General features: G+C 42.7%; 1 protein-coding gene across 1 annotated transcript in view; it reads left to right on the top strand.

The window, feature by feature from the left end:
- ALDH1A3 (aldehyde dehydrogenase 1 family member A3) overlaps positions 1-16319 on the top strand; it is a 33196-nt gene that overhangs the window by 14156 nt on the left and 2721 nt on the right. Inside the window, exons 6-12 of the mRNA XM_066328246.1 lie at positions 1282-1410; positions 3787-3900; positions 6277-6379; positions 7362-7546; positions 11848-12012; positions 13553-13710; positions 14935-15009. Of these exons, the coding sequence (XP_066184343.1) occupies positions 1282-1410; positions 3787-3900; positions 6277-6379; positions 7362-7546; positions 11848-12012; positions 13553-13710; positions 14935-15009 (929 nt within the window). The remainder of the gene's footprint in view (positions 1-1281; positions 1411-3786; positions 3901-6276; positions 6380-7361; positions 7547-11847; positions 12013-13552; positions 13711-14934; positions 15010-16319) is intronic.

The raw sequence follows: 16319 nt of genomic DNA, 5'->3' as shown, positions 1-16319 counted from the left end.
GCAATTGACAGTCCTCCCTTTCTCCTATGGCTTGACTATATTTAAAGCAATGCTCTTAGCAAGAAAAGTTCTTAGGAAGTGCAGCATATGGCTGATTTTTATCCCAAGGTGATATCACGAGACAGCCCTGGAGTCCTTTACTGTTACTTTCACCAGCCACTCTGCAGCAGAAAACTCCTAATGGAGCTATTTCATGCTCTGAAACTGCAGAAAAGTAGTGTAGGTGTAAATGGCTCAAGCTGCACAGCCAGGCCTCCAAGAAAACTTAGGAGAAAAAGACAAATGGGCAAATTATGGGATGTGGCCATTGGAGCAGATCACTGAAATGGAACAGGTCTGGGAAAAAGGGTGAAGCAAGTTGAAGAATAACACTTGAGACTAAATTCTGCTTTGTCTCAGGGTTAGAATAGAACTCATGGCTCAAAAGCTACACTGCTAATTTATTTGTAAGTGTGAATTTGTGGATTCCTGACATACTTGGCTTCTTTGTTGATAGCTGAAGGCCCTTGGCTTGAGTCTTGACAAGAAGTCCCCTTGCTGTTGGCCTGCTTCCATCATCCCTGAAGCAGCATTAATTATTTTTAATGAAGAAATCCTTTCTGCTGCCAAATGACCTTTCTGAGATTCAGTGTGAGCTAGATTTTCCACTTCTTGCTTAGACTCCAAGATCCCTAAATACACATGACCATGAAAGAGATTAGCACAGAGAAAACTGATGTAGATTGGTTCCTAATTCCAAATAAGAAAACTAATTGGAAAGGAACAATTTACAATCTCCCCTAGATTTTCATGACTGAACAACTCACTGCAGTTTCCTAGTTATATAATATCATTCAGTTCCAGTTTTATAACTCCTAACTACTCAGCCAGTGCTTAACAGAGAAATATTAGGTTTTTTTCAATGAGTAGTTGCATTCTGTAATTCCCCACGTACAGATGTTGTACAGAAGTGATGCATCAGGAAACTGCCTCCAACACAGTTTCGGTGAAGAGCCAAAATCACAAAATGTGATCAGACTCCTTTAAAGAATGAGGTCACATCGTGCAGAAGGCAGTCCAACTTACAGGATTAGTGTGAGGATTGCCAGCAATATCAGGAATCTCAGGGGGAAATCGAGGAAGTTATATTCCTTAGTCCAAGCAAACACAGTATTATAAACAGACGCTTCTCTTTGTGGCTTTCCTCCCAGTTCCTTTCCTCCCTGAGCTGGGAAAAGGCTGCCTGGAAGTGAGTAGGTGACTGTGGCAGGCTGATCTGACCAGTGACCTGTGTTCTTGCAGTGGAACTTCCCCCTGCTGATGCTGGTTTGGAAGATGGCACCGGCGCTGTGCTGTGGAAACACTCTGGTCATTAAGCCAGCTGAACAAACTCCGCTCACATCGCTCTACATTGGCTCTCTGATCAAGGAGGTGAGGAAATCTGAGCAGCCCATCGAGGTTCTGTTCTCTTAAGGTCGTAAGCAAGGCTGTATTTTGAATTTGCTGTCCTGATTTTTGGGTTTTAAAGAGTCTGAGCATAGCAAACAGGCTTCCAGCTTTAATAGTCCCACAAAGGAAAGTCAGAACAACCTCTGTCTTCAGTCTTTTTTTACAAAGGCCTTTGTGACTGACTAGCAGGTGGCAACCATCACAAAATGCACAAAACCTGTTCATTTTTCTCCTTTCTCAGGAAGCTGCAGAGAGAAAAAATGATGGTTTTCTTCCCCTACCTTGTCTTCCCCCCTCCCAAATGAGGAGAAAGACAACAGCTCAGTTTTATTAGACAATGAGACAAAAAAAGAGAGTGATTAGACAGCAGTGTTGTGTTTGTTGTTTTTAAGTGGGATAATTCAACCAAGACAGAGTGCCCTGGGAAACAATTCCTCATAATTTCTGTGGTTCACAGAACAATTTAGTTGTGTCTGGCCTGTAAAGTCAACTGAAATAAAGGCAAGATGATAGGCTGGGATTTTAAAATGCTGGTTTAGGGCTTGTCCATTAGGATCTTGTGTGCCAACAGATCTGTTAATTGTACAGAGGAGGTGGGAGGTGCAGAGAACCTTCCAGCACTGCTCAGTACATCAGCTTCCTATAACTATGGATTTGACTGACTGAGGAAAACTAAAGGAGTTGTAGATGGGCTTTTGCCTCTCAGCTGGATGTCTGTTTGTTAGGCTCCATCAAATGATGATTTTTGTCCTTTCTTGGCTTAGCCTGAGAGAAAATAGACAGATATGTTGATAATTGACACTTAGGGCCCTTCCATCAGGAAAGGAAGTGGAAAAATAATACCAGTGAAGTATCTCCTACAGTTACTTGGCTTAATGAGATTGCACAAGATGAGTGAGTGAGCACAGGGTGCAGTTGTCATGACTTCTAGTGAGCCCTGCCACACTACTGCTTTTTTTAACTCTGACATGCAGCTCCCCAAACACAGGCATAGCATTCTCCCCCCAAAAAACCACGATTCAATTCTGGTAAAATTAATTTTTTTTCAGCTGAAATTCTAAGCTTGCTGTTTCTCACAGTTGTCTTTCAAGGCAGGAGTGTAATTAGAGCAGAATAATTTTATTTGAAGACGCTCCTTTCTCCACCCAAATTTAGCTGAATTCTTTGCAATTTTTCAGAAAAATGAGCTGAAGTTTTGGGGTTTTCATCTTTAAAAGGATGCAGAAGATGTTACCACACACGCAAAGCAATGTGTTGCGTTCAATGAAATAATTTTTGGCCAACCAAAATATTTTGGCTTTCATTTTTGCTGAAAAACAGAGAACTTTCTGGCTCAGGGTGTTCTGAACCAATTTTTTTGCTTCCTTGTGGCTTTGCTGCTGACTCCAAACACCATTACTGGCACAGTTTGATGTGCATTCGGTTTGCTTGAAAACTCATTAGCCAAGATGCAAACTCCATTAAATGCACTTTTGTCATTGTCACATCCACAGAAGAAATGAGACTGCCATTCCAATTTATGAGAAGGAAAAATGGGGAAAAAAAGTCTTAAGAGAATAATTTTTTTGCAAGGCAGTGCACAAGCAATTGCTTCCTTTCTTTCTCTATTAAAAAGAAATTACATTTATTGGAATTTTGTATTAATAAGTCATAAGAAATGAAGCAAATGTATTATATTCTGCAATTTCATTAGAAATTGCAGGGAAAACAACCTTGTTCTATCAGTAGTAGGGAAAGGCTAACCAAGAAGAGCAATAATATTTGAAACTCTTGTTTCAGGATGTAAAACCAAACCAGTCAGTCCCTCGGTTCTCCTTGCACTAGAATTTCACCTGAAGTTTTGCCATTTGTCTGTTTTGGCAAAATTACTGGTTGGCTAATCTAGCTTGTAAATGTGGTGGAAACTTGCATAAGTCTTGTTACCATCTGCTTTTGTACTCCTGTTTTATTAGCCCCATCATCTAGTGAGGTTTTACTGACTTCTTAATCCCTCTGGTCCCTGAAGAACCACAAATGTCAACCTTTGTTCAAAACAAACTTTCATTCATTTACCCCTTGGCTGCAGCTGCACTGCAGTAGCTGGGGGCCAAGTTTGGCAGAAAGACTTCACTCTCTTGACTTGAAACTGGGACTTCTCCAAGAATTCTTACTGAAACTTGGCATTTCCTAAGCATGGCTGTTAGTTTCACCCACATCTACTCCAGGTGGTAGCATGCAGCCATGTTACTGGAAAGTCTGGAAAACAGAGGATCTATCTGGTAAGAGCTCAGAGGAGTATAGTACAACTAATCCAGGCTTTCTGAGAAATGAGCTGTGCTCTCAAATTCTCTCCAGAGCTGTTTTTAATCTCTGTTTCAGGTGGGTTTCCCTCCAGGTGTGGTGAACATTGTGCCAGGCTATGGCCCCACAGCTGGAGCTGCAATTTCTACCCATGACAGCATTGATAAAATTGCTTTTACTGGATCAACCAAGGTAGGTGATGGATTTCTCAGACACCTGCTGTTCCTCTTTCATTCTCTTGTAAACTGTCACCCATACAAGACTGGACCTATGAAATGTCAGTGATTTCTGTATAACCAACAGTTCTTCCATCACATTCCATGTGACAGGATTTCTCAGGAGTGTTTGGTATTTGTCTAATTCAGATCCTTGTAATAATTCCACATCTCTGAAAGCTGGGTTTTGCCAAACCACCACATTTCTGTAAGAACTGGAAGGAAAAGGTGCTCTGACACAGGTAAGTCTGGCAGTGACTTAACATCCTGTCATTGACCTGATGGAGCTTCTGGGCACATTTGCCTGCCAGTCCTGCCCTGCAACTGGAAAACATGTCAGTCAGAGCCCTGAACAATTCTTCCTTGGCTTTACTTACCTCTGAAGAACGAGGATTTAAATAAAAACATGGCTCCATGCCCAAGGCCTTCTCTGCTGACGTAGAGGAGATTAACATTTGGGCTTCATTCTGAGACATGCACAGTAAAGCACCTTCTATTTAGCTTATTTTCCTGTAAATAAATGTCTCTGGCTTGTTTATGAGAGGGATGACCACAAGACCTCTGCACTATCAATCACCTACAGCCATCCTCTTCCATGCTTACATGGGTGAAGTGCATATGGCATGGCCAAGACCATGGAATTGAGCATAGCTGAGGCATGCAAACAAATCTGACTGCAGTGAGCACTGCTGAAAATTCTCAAAAGCTTGCTTAGAAAAGTAACATTTTTCCATTGACTGCTTCAGATGTTTCTTGCAGTAGATCTGCACCTCCAGAATAGAGGCAGTGTCCAAAGAATGGAAATGCTCACACCAGTGGGGAGAGCTGAGGCAAATTCAGTCTCTTACTTCGAGGAACACTATTCTTGTTGAGCATTTGCTGAATTCTTATGTCTGCCCTCATAATTGCAGTGTGTGATGTGAATGTATAATGATGACAAATTACCTTGGAAGGTGTTCCCGATTGGTAAAGGTAACGCCAAACACTCAGAAGCTGCAGCATTTACCAACACTACCATCTAGTGGCTTTGTGTACATCCTGTGCTTGTCCCATAGGAAAAGGTGTGCTAAGCCTCTGTTTCTGTACAGGGATCATGGGAACAAACAGAACACAATAAAGTAGAAGTTCTCAGTGAGCTTTTGCTTTCTTGATAGTTGGTCTAATCTTGGAGTTAACTCAGTTACATGCTTCTCTCCAAATCCTAGATCAGAAACTTTTAGCCCAGATGAGACATTAGCTGTGTGAAAACAATAGAGCTTATAGACTCACCCAGCCCACATGGATCTGTTTGGGTTTTTAATGAAAAAAGAGTATCCAGTGGATTAGTGGCAGAAGGAAAATCTCAGCTGCTACAGCCTGTAGGCAAAAAAACTCCTGTAGACACTGTGCTTGTCTCCTAATCATGGGTGTGCAGGAAACACCAAGGGAGACAGATCCTTTGCTAATGCACGTGTAATTTAGAAGTGTTTTCTTCCCCCTCCACCCATCTGTGAGTTCAGCTGCATCTCTGCAGCATTTGCAGCACAATGCTACTGTTTCTGAGCCAGGAAGTGAAGCTAATTCAAAATATATTTTGACTTAGTTATTAAGCCCCAGCTTGGGCTCAGTGCCAGCTTGGAAATACTAATCTTAAACTCAAAGAGAATTTTCCCATATAGCTCTCTTCTCTTAGGTTATTAACTTGCTCCTCTTTGGCCAGCCAGCCTGCAGTAATGCCTCTTACAAAGCTAGGATGCATCACTCATTTCTGCTGTCTCTAGGCCTAAGCTCTGAGTGACTAGAGATGATCTCTGCTAAGTTCAGGAGTCATGCTCGAGTGACAAGGGCAAACCAAGAGAAATGCAGATCTGTATTTGCCAGGCAACTGCCCCATGCTTTCCTTCCTCACAGTTCCACTCCAGGGCAAGAATAGTTTTAGTCAGAAATAAAGATAAGCTTTCCATGTGCAAAGGTAAAATATAAGAAAACAGTTATATTATGAGTAAATTCAAACATTGCATCACTTTTTAAGACAATAACCTGCCCTAACAACTAAAGGTCCCAAATATTTTTAATTCATACTGTTTCTAACAAAATCAGATTACTAAGTTCTGAAAGCAGAGTAAATCCTTCCCTTCAGGGTACAGATGTAGTTTTCCCCACACAGCCTGTCCTTTCAGACCTGCCTAAAGCAATCCTTAATTCTGGGGCTGGTTTTGACCTAACATATCACAGCAGTAGGAAACTCAAACCATTTCAGAGTGCTCTCCCTGACCTCTGCTGCTTCAGCTGCCATCCAGGCTCTTCCACCCTCACTGGAATCACACTCGAGATTTGTAGGGAAAACAACTCATGTCCTCTTTGTGTCTCACAGGTTGGAAAACTGATCAAAGAAGCTGCTTCTAAAAGCAACCTCAAAAGGGTGACGTTAGAGCTGGGAGGGAAAAACCCCTGCATTGTGTGTGCAGATGCAGACTGTGAGTATGGGCTGCTGGGTGTGTTTGCTGTAAGAGGATTGAGGGTGGCGGGGTTTGTGTGTCTCTGCTACCCTCTGGCAGCTCACAGGGCTCGTGTTTCCACCCCAAAGGCTGGAGGAAATGTCTGTCCAAGGGCAGGATATAGTTCTGCATTCCAGGATGGGGATCATTCCCTTGGCTGATGTGGCCTTCCCTGGGGATGGCTGCAGTTGCAGTTAAATCTTGCACTTGTGTGTGTTTGCTGTTTGAGGGCTTTCTCTTTGGCTGGCAGTGCTGCAGAGCCTGAGCCAAGCACTGGGGAAAGCAGTTTTCTGCAAAGCAGCCCCTCTGCAGGCATTCCTGTGACAGGGGAATTCTGTAGGACCTGATCTAATCCAGCCTTCACCTCTATCTTGGTGGTCTGCAGGGATCATTTTGTGTTTCATTGTGATCTTGTTACATGACTCAGTAGTACTAGGAGATATGTGTAAACTGTCACCACCAAAATGGTTGGAAATCCTATTTGGCTTCAGGAAAATCCTTTCCAGTCCTGCACAGCACAGGTTGCAAATCAGAGGTATTTGTGCCAGCTGCTAATAGTGAGCATTGCAAGGTGCTGGCCAAAGCTGGCATGTTGCTTTCTGAACAATCATGGCTGAAACTTGTCTTTAAGAACCAATGCATGGTATCAAGAATTCCTACACCAAGAAAAACTGGTCGCTATCTTGAGTGAGTCCTTGTGGAAAAAAAATACCAGGAACCATGGCCAACTAGACCTCAAGACAAAAGGCAGAAAGGGAGGTGGAGACAATAAAAAGTATCTGGTTTTGGGGGCAGTGAGGCCCTGTGAGTGCCTTCCATGGGTGTGGACCATTGTCAGCATTTTTTAAGGAAGTTTTCCAAAGAAAAAGGAAAACAACAAGTCTGGAAACACTGGAACGCTGGAGCTGTGCATGTGGTAACACTTGCAAGTAACACTTTTCCCTCCTGGGTCATGTCACAGTGGATTTGGCAGTGGAATGTGCCCACCAAGGCGTGTTCTTCAACCAGGGGCAGTGCTGTACGGCTGCCTCCCGCGTCTTCGTGGAGGAGCAGATCTACCCCGAGTTCGTCAAGCGCAGCGTGGAGTTTGCCAAGAAGAGACTGGTTGGGGACCCCTTTGATGCCAGAACTGAACAAGGGCCCCAGGTAACTGTGTGTCTCAGAGCAGTTGTTGTTTGGTTTTTGGTTGTGGTTTTGTTTAATTTTCCTTGTGTAAATATTATCCTTACGGATGCGGTCCCGGCAGAAGTGCCGAGGGGTGAGTAATGTATCGTGGCTTTATTTTTCCTCTCTATTTTAAATATCAATTAATCACAACTGTTGAAATGTTGTGTTGTAATTTTTTAAAAAACACAAATGTATTTAATTCAGTTCTTATCCAGCATTATGGAAGGGGCTGTCTCCCTGGTACAGTAACACAAAGCATGTTGCAGTGAGCCATAGCTCTGTGCAGAAGAGTGCAGCTAAATGGCTATTCAGCTCCTTGGCTGTGTGGGTGATGACAAGTAGTTAGAGCCCAGAGACTCCTGAGTCCTCACTTTCCCTCTCCTCCTCTGCTGCCTTTCTGATCCTTTGGAGGAGTTTCAGCTGAATTAGGAGGAAGAAACATGCCAAACTGCTGTCAGAACCAGCCTCCTCAATGCTTCCAGAGCCTTCCTCTTAGATTTTTCCTTTTGAGGCAATCGAAGTTGTGCTGGAGAGCTCTGGGGGAAGATGAGCCTTAGGTCACATCTTCTAACAGGCCCACTATTTGGTACCAAAAATAAAGCAAGGTTCTCAGAAACTTACAGCCAAGGCCTCATTTTCTCAGTACTGCACTGTGGGTTTTTCTTCCTGTGCTGCCTGTGTAGGATCCCTCAGAGAAGGGGTGGCTCTGAGGACATCTGCCTCTCCTTATCTGGATCTGAACCTGCACACGATTCATGCATGGCAAAACCTCATTGCTTGCCCTTATGCATGGGGAATAAGATGATGTACATCCCCTGTACATGCTGAGGCTGCATCTGGCCCTGTAACTTGCTTCGATATTTCAAACTGCTCAAGGCTCTTAGGAAAAGAATCCCATGTTGATACCTGCTCCAACAGAGATGAGCTGACCCTCAAACACTGATTTCATGAGAACAGCTCCTGAATCAATTCAGTTGTGAGTTTTAAAGGGTGAAACACCCTGCAGTGATTGGAGCATGTTGAACTGGGCTGCTTGTTTAACTTCATCAGTGTTCCCAGCTCTTGCCAGGCTGTCAGAGCACTTCCAGGGTGCACTATGGCACAGCTCCATCCTTTGGGATCACTGCTGTGGCTTAAGGGAGACCCTTTGCATACAGACCTCTAATTAAGCCAGCCTTCAGGCTGACAGTGGTTGTAGCTCATGATCTCTTTGGTCCTGCATCAGCTGTAGGTGATGATAATCCTGCTCCACAAGAACATGTGGTTGATGTAAGCTAGTCCTGGAAAAGTGGTACCATGTTTGTTCCTACACTGCACTGTACTAGATTGGGGAACTGGCTGATTCAGGTCTAATCCAGCCTTTTTGGAAGGGAGGAAGAAAGGTTTTACTCAGGTCAGTCCCCTGATGTGGATTACTGTTCACTGGCATAGATGCTCATGGCATGGCAGTGGGGAAAAAATTGTGTCAGCTGCAGTATTGGGTTATGCTGATATAAACTATACTGCTCTGATTAAAACTGGGTCAACTTTAAACAGCATTAAATTTAGACAGAAATGAGGCATGCTTCTGATGAGACTTCTCCAAAACTCACATGTGTCTGGCAGTGCTGACTGGCTGGAATTCAAAGGACACCACAAGAAACCTGAGGGGTGATCAGGGCTGTTTGAGCAGAGTGCCAACCTCAAATGCAGACCAAGGGCAGTTTTTAACTTTGGATTCCTGGGAGCTGCATCACAGGAAGCAATAAAGTAAATCTGCACAGATGGCAAACTGGTTAACCAGTGCATTATACAACTGTGAACAGCAAACTGCATTAGAGGAGACTGACATCCTGAGGCAATAGAACAGGGATTACATTAGAACAAGACTAGACTACTTTTGTTATTTTAGAACCCCAAATACTGGGATTTGTGGACTGCAAGACCTAGTCTACAGAAATATAAAAGCACTAATCATGGCACTTGTTAGCCAGTAATTATTCAGCCCAAAACACGTAATTTGATTTGTAAGAGAGTGAATATTTTCCTTATACTATAGATATGCACTTTAGGATAAAAATGTGAAAATAAAACATTTAAGTAGAAAGGGTCTTGTCCAACAGCCTGTTGGACCCAGTTGTGGGCTATTTTGTAGGATTACAAACACTAGGTTTGCACATGGAAAAAATTCTCCTTGTGGTCTTGACTGAAATGAAGCAAGAGATGAAGATTTGGGGGTTCCCAGATTTTCAGTATTGCAGTGATCCTTAGAAGCTCCCTTCTCTATTGAATTAGATGAACAAATAGTAGAATTTACTCTACCAGATCATGTGTTTTTAATAGAATTCAATGCTTGAACCATAAATAATAGTGGAGTAGGGGACAGAATTTAAACAAGCCTTGCAAGCTCTAGTTACAATGACAAACAGTTCCACCCTTTGCATGTCATTTTTACAAATGTTTTCTTTCCCCAGTGTCTTTTCATCTAACTGTAGTTTGCCTTGCAACAAGTTACAGCTGTATAAATATCCTTGTTTTGTTTTCTGTGATGTGAAGTGGATGGACTGGATTGGTCTGGATCACAGACATGCCAGGATGGAAAGCACTTGCAGATATTTTCAAATTATTTACACTTGGCAACTAAGCAACCAGACAAATAGACAATGTGTATGACACCTGCCAAACTCAGTGTGGCACTGTATCCTACAGGAGGGCACCCATTTCCTTGGGCAGTAGCAGGAATTAAGGGTGTCCTTGGGTAGCACCTTAACACATGAGAGAACACAAGCACTTAAAACATGCTGCCCACAGTGCATGTGCTACACACACATCTGTTTGCCTGGAGATGTGCTGGCCTCTGTTTCCACTGTGTACCAGAAGTACCTTGAGGACACCCTCCTGCAGCTTTGATATTTGTCTAAAAGCATGAAAACTTGGATTGTGTGTGGCCAGGATTAACTAGGGACAGGATACAGTCTGTAATCTGGAGGAGTCAAGTGTGGAACACTCCATGTAAACAGCCCCAGCTGGCAACTGGCCCTGCTGAAATAAAACCAGATGCCTAGGGAGGGGGATTGAGCCAGAATAAGCATCTGGAGCTACCTGGCAATCAGAATAAACCCCCAGGCTTCCAGGACACCTTGTACCAGTGGGTGGAGTCTTTTCTTTAATCACCTCAATAAATTTGTTGAGCTTTTCATTAAGAATTTCTTTTTAATAACATCTCTGTAAGTCTTTTACCATCTCCAGTGTGCTGTCATGAGGAGTTTCATCACTTAATTCCACATCATGTCAAGAGCCAGGTCTGTTTGTTTGAAACCTGCAGTTCTGCAGCCCACTCCTGCAGAAGAAGGATCAGCAGTGATTGGAAGTGCTGTGGCCTTCTGCACCTCTTCCCAGCACAGAACACACTGTTCTTGTGGAGTATGTGCTGTGTCCTCCAAGTTCTGGTGCAGCTGTGCAGCTTCAGGGTCCTGTCACTGGACTGGCCTTTCTCTACCCCTACTGAAATTCCTGGTTAAAGGCTGACAGCAGCACTCACTACTTGAGATCACTCCATATTTAGGAGGAGGAGTTAGAAAAGGTAGTTAAAAGTAAGGGATATGGCTCCCAGTGCAGAGAGAAAAAAAAATGCAGGATTATACTAGTCTCTAAGAACTGTGAAATGTGATTCTGATTTTAAAAGCAAGGCTTTGGTGCAGCAGTTGTTGTGAACTCACCCCACCACCTTTGAGACTGTTCATGTAGTGTGCACTGTGGAAGGAGATGGAGGCAGACCTTGCAAGGTTCTTCCAGCTGGGGACAGAGAGCTGTGGGTAAAACTGCACACTGCAGCAAAATTAATAGTTATATCCTGGTCCTTCCTCTCCTGTACTGATTCTGTTGCAGGTCAGATCTCTTGCTGAGCTTTCTAGTCCATCTCAGGCTGTTCTCATACTGCCACTGGAATAAACCAGTGCTTGGAGAAAGTCAGCAAATCCCAGAGCTCAAGTGAGGTGAGCTGTGGGAGCACACATCCAGGACAGGGAGGAAGGGAAATTGAAGACCCCTCTATATGGCAGCAAACCATTAGATCAGATTCAACTGTCACGTGTCACTTCACCTTCTGTTTCCTGTGGCTCAGAGCTGTGCCCATGTCCTGTCCTTCTCCCTGCCTGACTGCCACATCCTAAACTGAGCTGTAAACTGACCCAGTTTGACAGTGCCCTGCAAACGTGCCCCTGGGCCACATTCCATGACTCCTCTCTGGAACCATGATAATAAAGGTGCTGCTGTTTATTTCTTTTCCTTTTGTCTGACAGATTGACCAAAAACAATTTGATAAAATCCTGGAGCTGATAGAAAGTGGGAAGAAAGAAGGGGCTAAGCTGGAGTGTGGAGGTCTTGCCATTGAAGACAGAGGCCTGTTTATAAAGCCCACGGTGTTTTCAGAGGTCACTGACAACATGAGAATTGCCAAAGAAGAGGTACAGTACAAATCACCTAGAAAAATGCTGCTTCAGAAATAGTGGTGATGGAGGGGGTTCTGTCTGAATCTTTAATTTTAAATATAAATAACTGACTAAAAATAACTGACACTGTGGCAGGCTGGAGCAATTATTTATCCTGTAATTGCCAGTGACAGTGGACAATGTAATGTGTGTTCCTGCTCCATTACTTTGTAGATAAGGGGTTGTTTTGTTGCAGAAAGGTGGGAAAAGAACTCTGGGACCTGATGCTGGTAAGGAGCAAAGGAACAACCACTGAAGTTCTCTGAAGCAGCCTTAGCATCTGAAACAATCCCAGATTCCATCCTCATGGCAAAATCCTCTGAGACTGACTATTTCTTTCCTATATGAAAACATGGTTAAAGCCAGCAAAGTGCAGATCTAATACTCTGGCTTTCATTATTCATATGCAGAAATGTTGAACAAGCTGCATGTGATTAGATCCTGTGATATTCCTTTGAAATAGAAGTTAATCTACTTTTCATCATGTTCCCTAATGGAAAATAAGTAGTTGCCAAAGTCTTAACTGGCATTTGTAGTTTATAGTTTAGCCTAGTGCTTTTTATGGGGCTGTTTGCTGTTCACTCCTGGCAAGATGTTTAAATGTCTCAGATCTGCCACAGAATCTCTAAGGAACCTGGGAAAGATATCAGTCAGTCAGGGCATGAGTTACATGCTAAAAATAGAGAGAAAAAGAACTGAAAATCCCATGACAGACCTTTTCTTAATGAACTGACTCCAAATCCCAAGCCATGATTCACAAAGCTTATCCAGTTCCATTCATTGGCAGTTTTGTTGCAAATGCACATTCATCCTTTGCATGAGGATTGAGGTTCCATGTAAGAGCCTGGTATCCAAAACAAAGACCTCTAGAAATCCTTGTATGAGCCTAAAAGTGGCCCAAACGAGTCTGTACCTCACATTCAATGGACTTTATTGTGCTCTGAGAGCCTGCAGACCAAGAAAGGGCTCTACCTTTGATACTGTACCTGATGAGAGACTCTATCCCCAAATTTGGGAAGCCTTTTGTATGGCTGTTGCCTCTACTGGCAAGCCAAGTTTGTGGTCAAACACAGACATGGCTAATGCACTGCATGCAAATAAAATGCACTCAGTGACAAAATCAGGGTTAAAACCAAGGAAGAAAAGTTGCAGTCCTTGAAATAAATTAATTGTTACTTGAGTACACCCAGCTTCAGAGTTCAAAAGGAGAGTTGTAAATGGAGTATGGATGAATCGTTTGTAACTTGTCCAAATCGAACTGCTTATTTTGATTGTTACAGATGATCCATTATTTGTTGGATCTTAACATTTATAAACCACTACAGCACATTACAATGCTTCCTTTGAAGTTTAATTAGTAGTTTTTAAGGCACTCTATCAGCCTAGAAGGCTAAGATATAAGATTTAAAATATATTTTAAATATATTATCCAAACAGAGCATCTGATTCTGATTACTTCAAAATTGCCATGATTAGCTGATGCTTTCCTGTACTAAAGTTTAATTGATATGTGCAGATTTTTGGGCCAGTTCAGCCAATTATGAAGTTCAAGAGCATAGAAGAGGTGATAAGAAGAGCCAACAGCACCGAGTACGGACTCACAGCCGCAGTGTTCACCAAGAACCTGGACAGAGCCTTAACCTTGGCTTCAGCTCTGCAGTCAGGAACAGTCTGGTGAGCAGGCTGGGAACAGAGGAGGACTGGGGTTTTGTTTCCTGGGAGGAGAAAGGGATTTAGGACTTGTAATCACGTTGGTAAGGTAATAAGGTTGTGGGCTCCATCCACGTCTGCGGTGTTCATTTAAGATTTGAACTTCACAATCCTTGTGGGATTGGTCCCTCCTAACTCAGAATATCTGTGATTCTCTAAATGTTGGAGGTAAGATATAGTAACCTGCCTAATTCTTGATGTTCTGCTCAGAAGCAACATCCATTCCTCAGAAAAAGATAGTGAGGCCCAGACAGCATGTCAAGAAATGGACTGTTTTTTCCTTCAGTTGAGGTATTTCTTTATCGGGGTTGTAATACATTCCACCAGGTGTGATACCTTCCAAAACCCTGTACGTAGTAAAAAGCAATTCTCATGACCTTTAGCCAGCACCAGATGGGATTTTGCTGCACGGACCAGTATGGACAGTAGATGGCAACACACCACTGTCACAAAGAAAAGCTGCTATTTTTGCGTAGAAATGTTATTTTATATTAGAATGGTTTTAAAGATGGAATCCTGATTTTTTTTCCCCCACTCAAGACAGGAAGTTGATCTGGTGTCTGATTCTGATGTACAGGATTAATGTCAAGAGTTGGCACCAGAAGAATCAGCCGCAAATATTTACATAAAAATGAGATGCTGGGCTTTGAAGGATACATGTGCTGAACACACATGGGGGTGCACACCTACAGCACAAGCCACACCTGTGCATTTTCTACCAAGCATCTATAGAAATGAGCCCAGTGCTTTTATTTTACTCTGATACAATTGTCTGATACAGTCCAAATGTTTTCTATACATGGAAGGGGATGCTGGGGCCTCATTGTGAGTGTTCAGACAGCTTTCTGAGTAAACATGTTCCTTTCAGAATGTGCTTAATAAATCAGGGAATAGCTTGGATTATTTATTTTAATCATGACTCTGAGCATGGTATAAATTCTAGCTCAAGTGTTAATATCTTTGCCATCAGAGGATATGAAGTGAGATGTAGGTCAGACTGAGATGTACTCAGATATTTTCTGTTTCTTCAGCAAAAGAAGATTTTATTGCAAAAATCTGATTTCTCAACTGACTGAATTGTATAAAAAATGGAAAAATTTCAGCCTTTTATTGTATTGTTGGTGTTGTCATCATCGTGCTTTTCCTTGGTATTGAATTGTCTTTTAAAAATTGATGTTTTTATTGTAGGATCAACTGTCACAATGCGCTCTATGCTCAGGCTCCTTTTGGTGGCTTTAAAATGTCAGGCAATGGCAGAGAACTGTAAGTTTTGCTCAATATTTTGTTTCTGTGTGGGTGGTGAATGCAATAACATTTGTGACTGTGAAAACACTGTTGAATTTGCTTTTAAAGTTTAATCAGGCTTGCAGCATGCTCCACAGGGAGGTGCTAAGCCAGTGGAGCGTGGATGTAAAGCATTCCTTTAGGAGCACCTTCATCTGCTTTATAAGCTTTTAATAGCTCCAGTTCAGTCAAGTCCACTTGGAAGTACATTTCCATGCTAGTTAGATTTTTTAGATGGAGAAGTATGGCACCGTGGCTGGGGACACTGGTATCCACCCCAAACCTGCTCCATCTTTCCACGATGGTGTCTGTGCCTTTCTTGGCTGCTGTATCATTGCTTCTTGTTCAGGTGGGAAGGAATGATCTCCCAAATTCTACAACCCACCTTCCAATGTGGCTGCTAAATTACAGAAGAACCCTCTGTCCCTCTTCCCCTTGTGGCCTGTTAGAGTGGAGTTACCAGACACTTCAGCTCTTAATAGTTACTAAAGCTGAATTTTTTTAACCAAAGTCACCCCACAAGTTACACACAGAGCTGAGACACTGTGTTAAATCTTAATTTTCTTCTTGTATAGAAGATGGGATTTCTTAGACCATTCAGCAGACTCTGCAGAGGAATCTAACACACCTTTTCTTTCACAAGTAATATTTAATCTCAGAAACCTTTTCCAGTAACTGTTCTGCTACATCTGCTGCTCCAAGACATTCAGGTGCCTTATTTGCTAAGCACAGCAAATAAATGAATCCTCAGATGGGACATAGATATATATTGAGACCTTATGGTTAGCTTTGCCTGACTGCTTGGCTAATTAAGGGATGTCAGAGGTTTCCCATGGGAAAGGCATGGGAACAGAGCCAGTTATCACCAACCAAGACATAATGCAGTGGTGTGCTCTCTGATCAGTATGCATTTCTGGAGCAGCTCTGCCCTCCTGATGATATGGTATCTTGCAGATAGAAGGTTTCTTTTGGTGAAAAAATAACTTTAATTGCTGTCTAAGCACCAATAACTGTGTGTAGGTGGCTGTCTCTTGCATGGCTTCTCACAGCAGCACTCAGTTTGCACTAGGCAGAGTCACAGGTGTCATCTTGTGGGTTACAGTGACCAAAGCATTCCATGTTTCTTTCACAACAGGGTGTAGTTGTATGTACATATGTGCATGTACTTGGTGGTTATTAGAAGTGGCGGGACAAGTGCATAGCTGGTGTAAATTGTTCAGGTCTGGTTTTAATGACCTGCTGTCAAAAATGCACATGTGTACAACTCTGTTCTCTCAGGGAAATACACA

Source organism: Sylvia atricapilla, chromosome 13 (genome assembly GCF_009819655.1).
Source record: "Sylvia atricapilla isolate bSylAtr1 chromosome 13, bSylAtr1.pri, whole genome shotgun sequence".
Classification (NCBI taxonomy): Eukaryota; Metazoa; Chordata; class Aves; order Passeriformes; family Sylviidae; genus Sylvia; species Sylvia atricapilla.
Note: the sequence above shows the minus strand (reverse complement) of the source record. Positions and strands in the feature narration are given on the sequence as shown.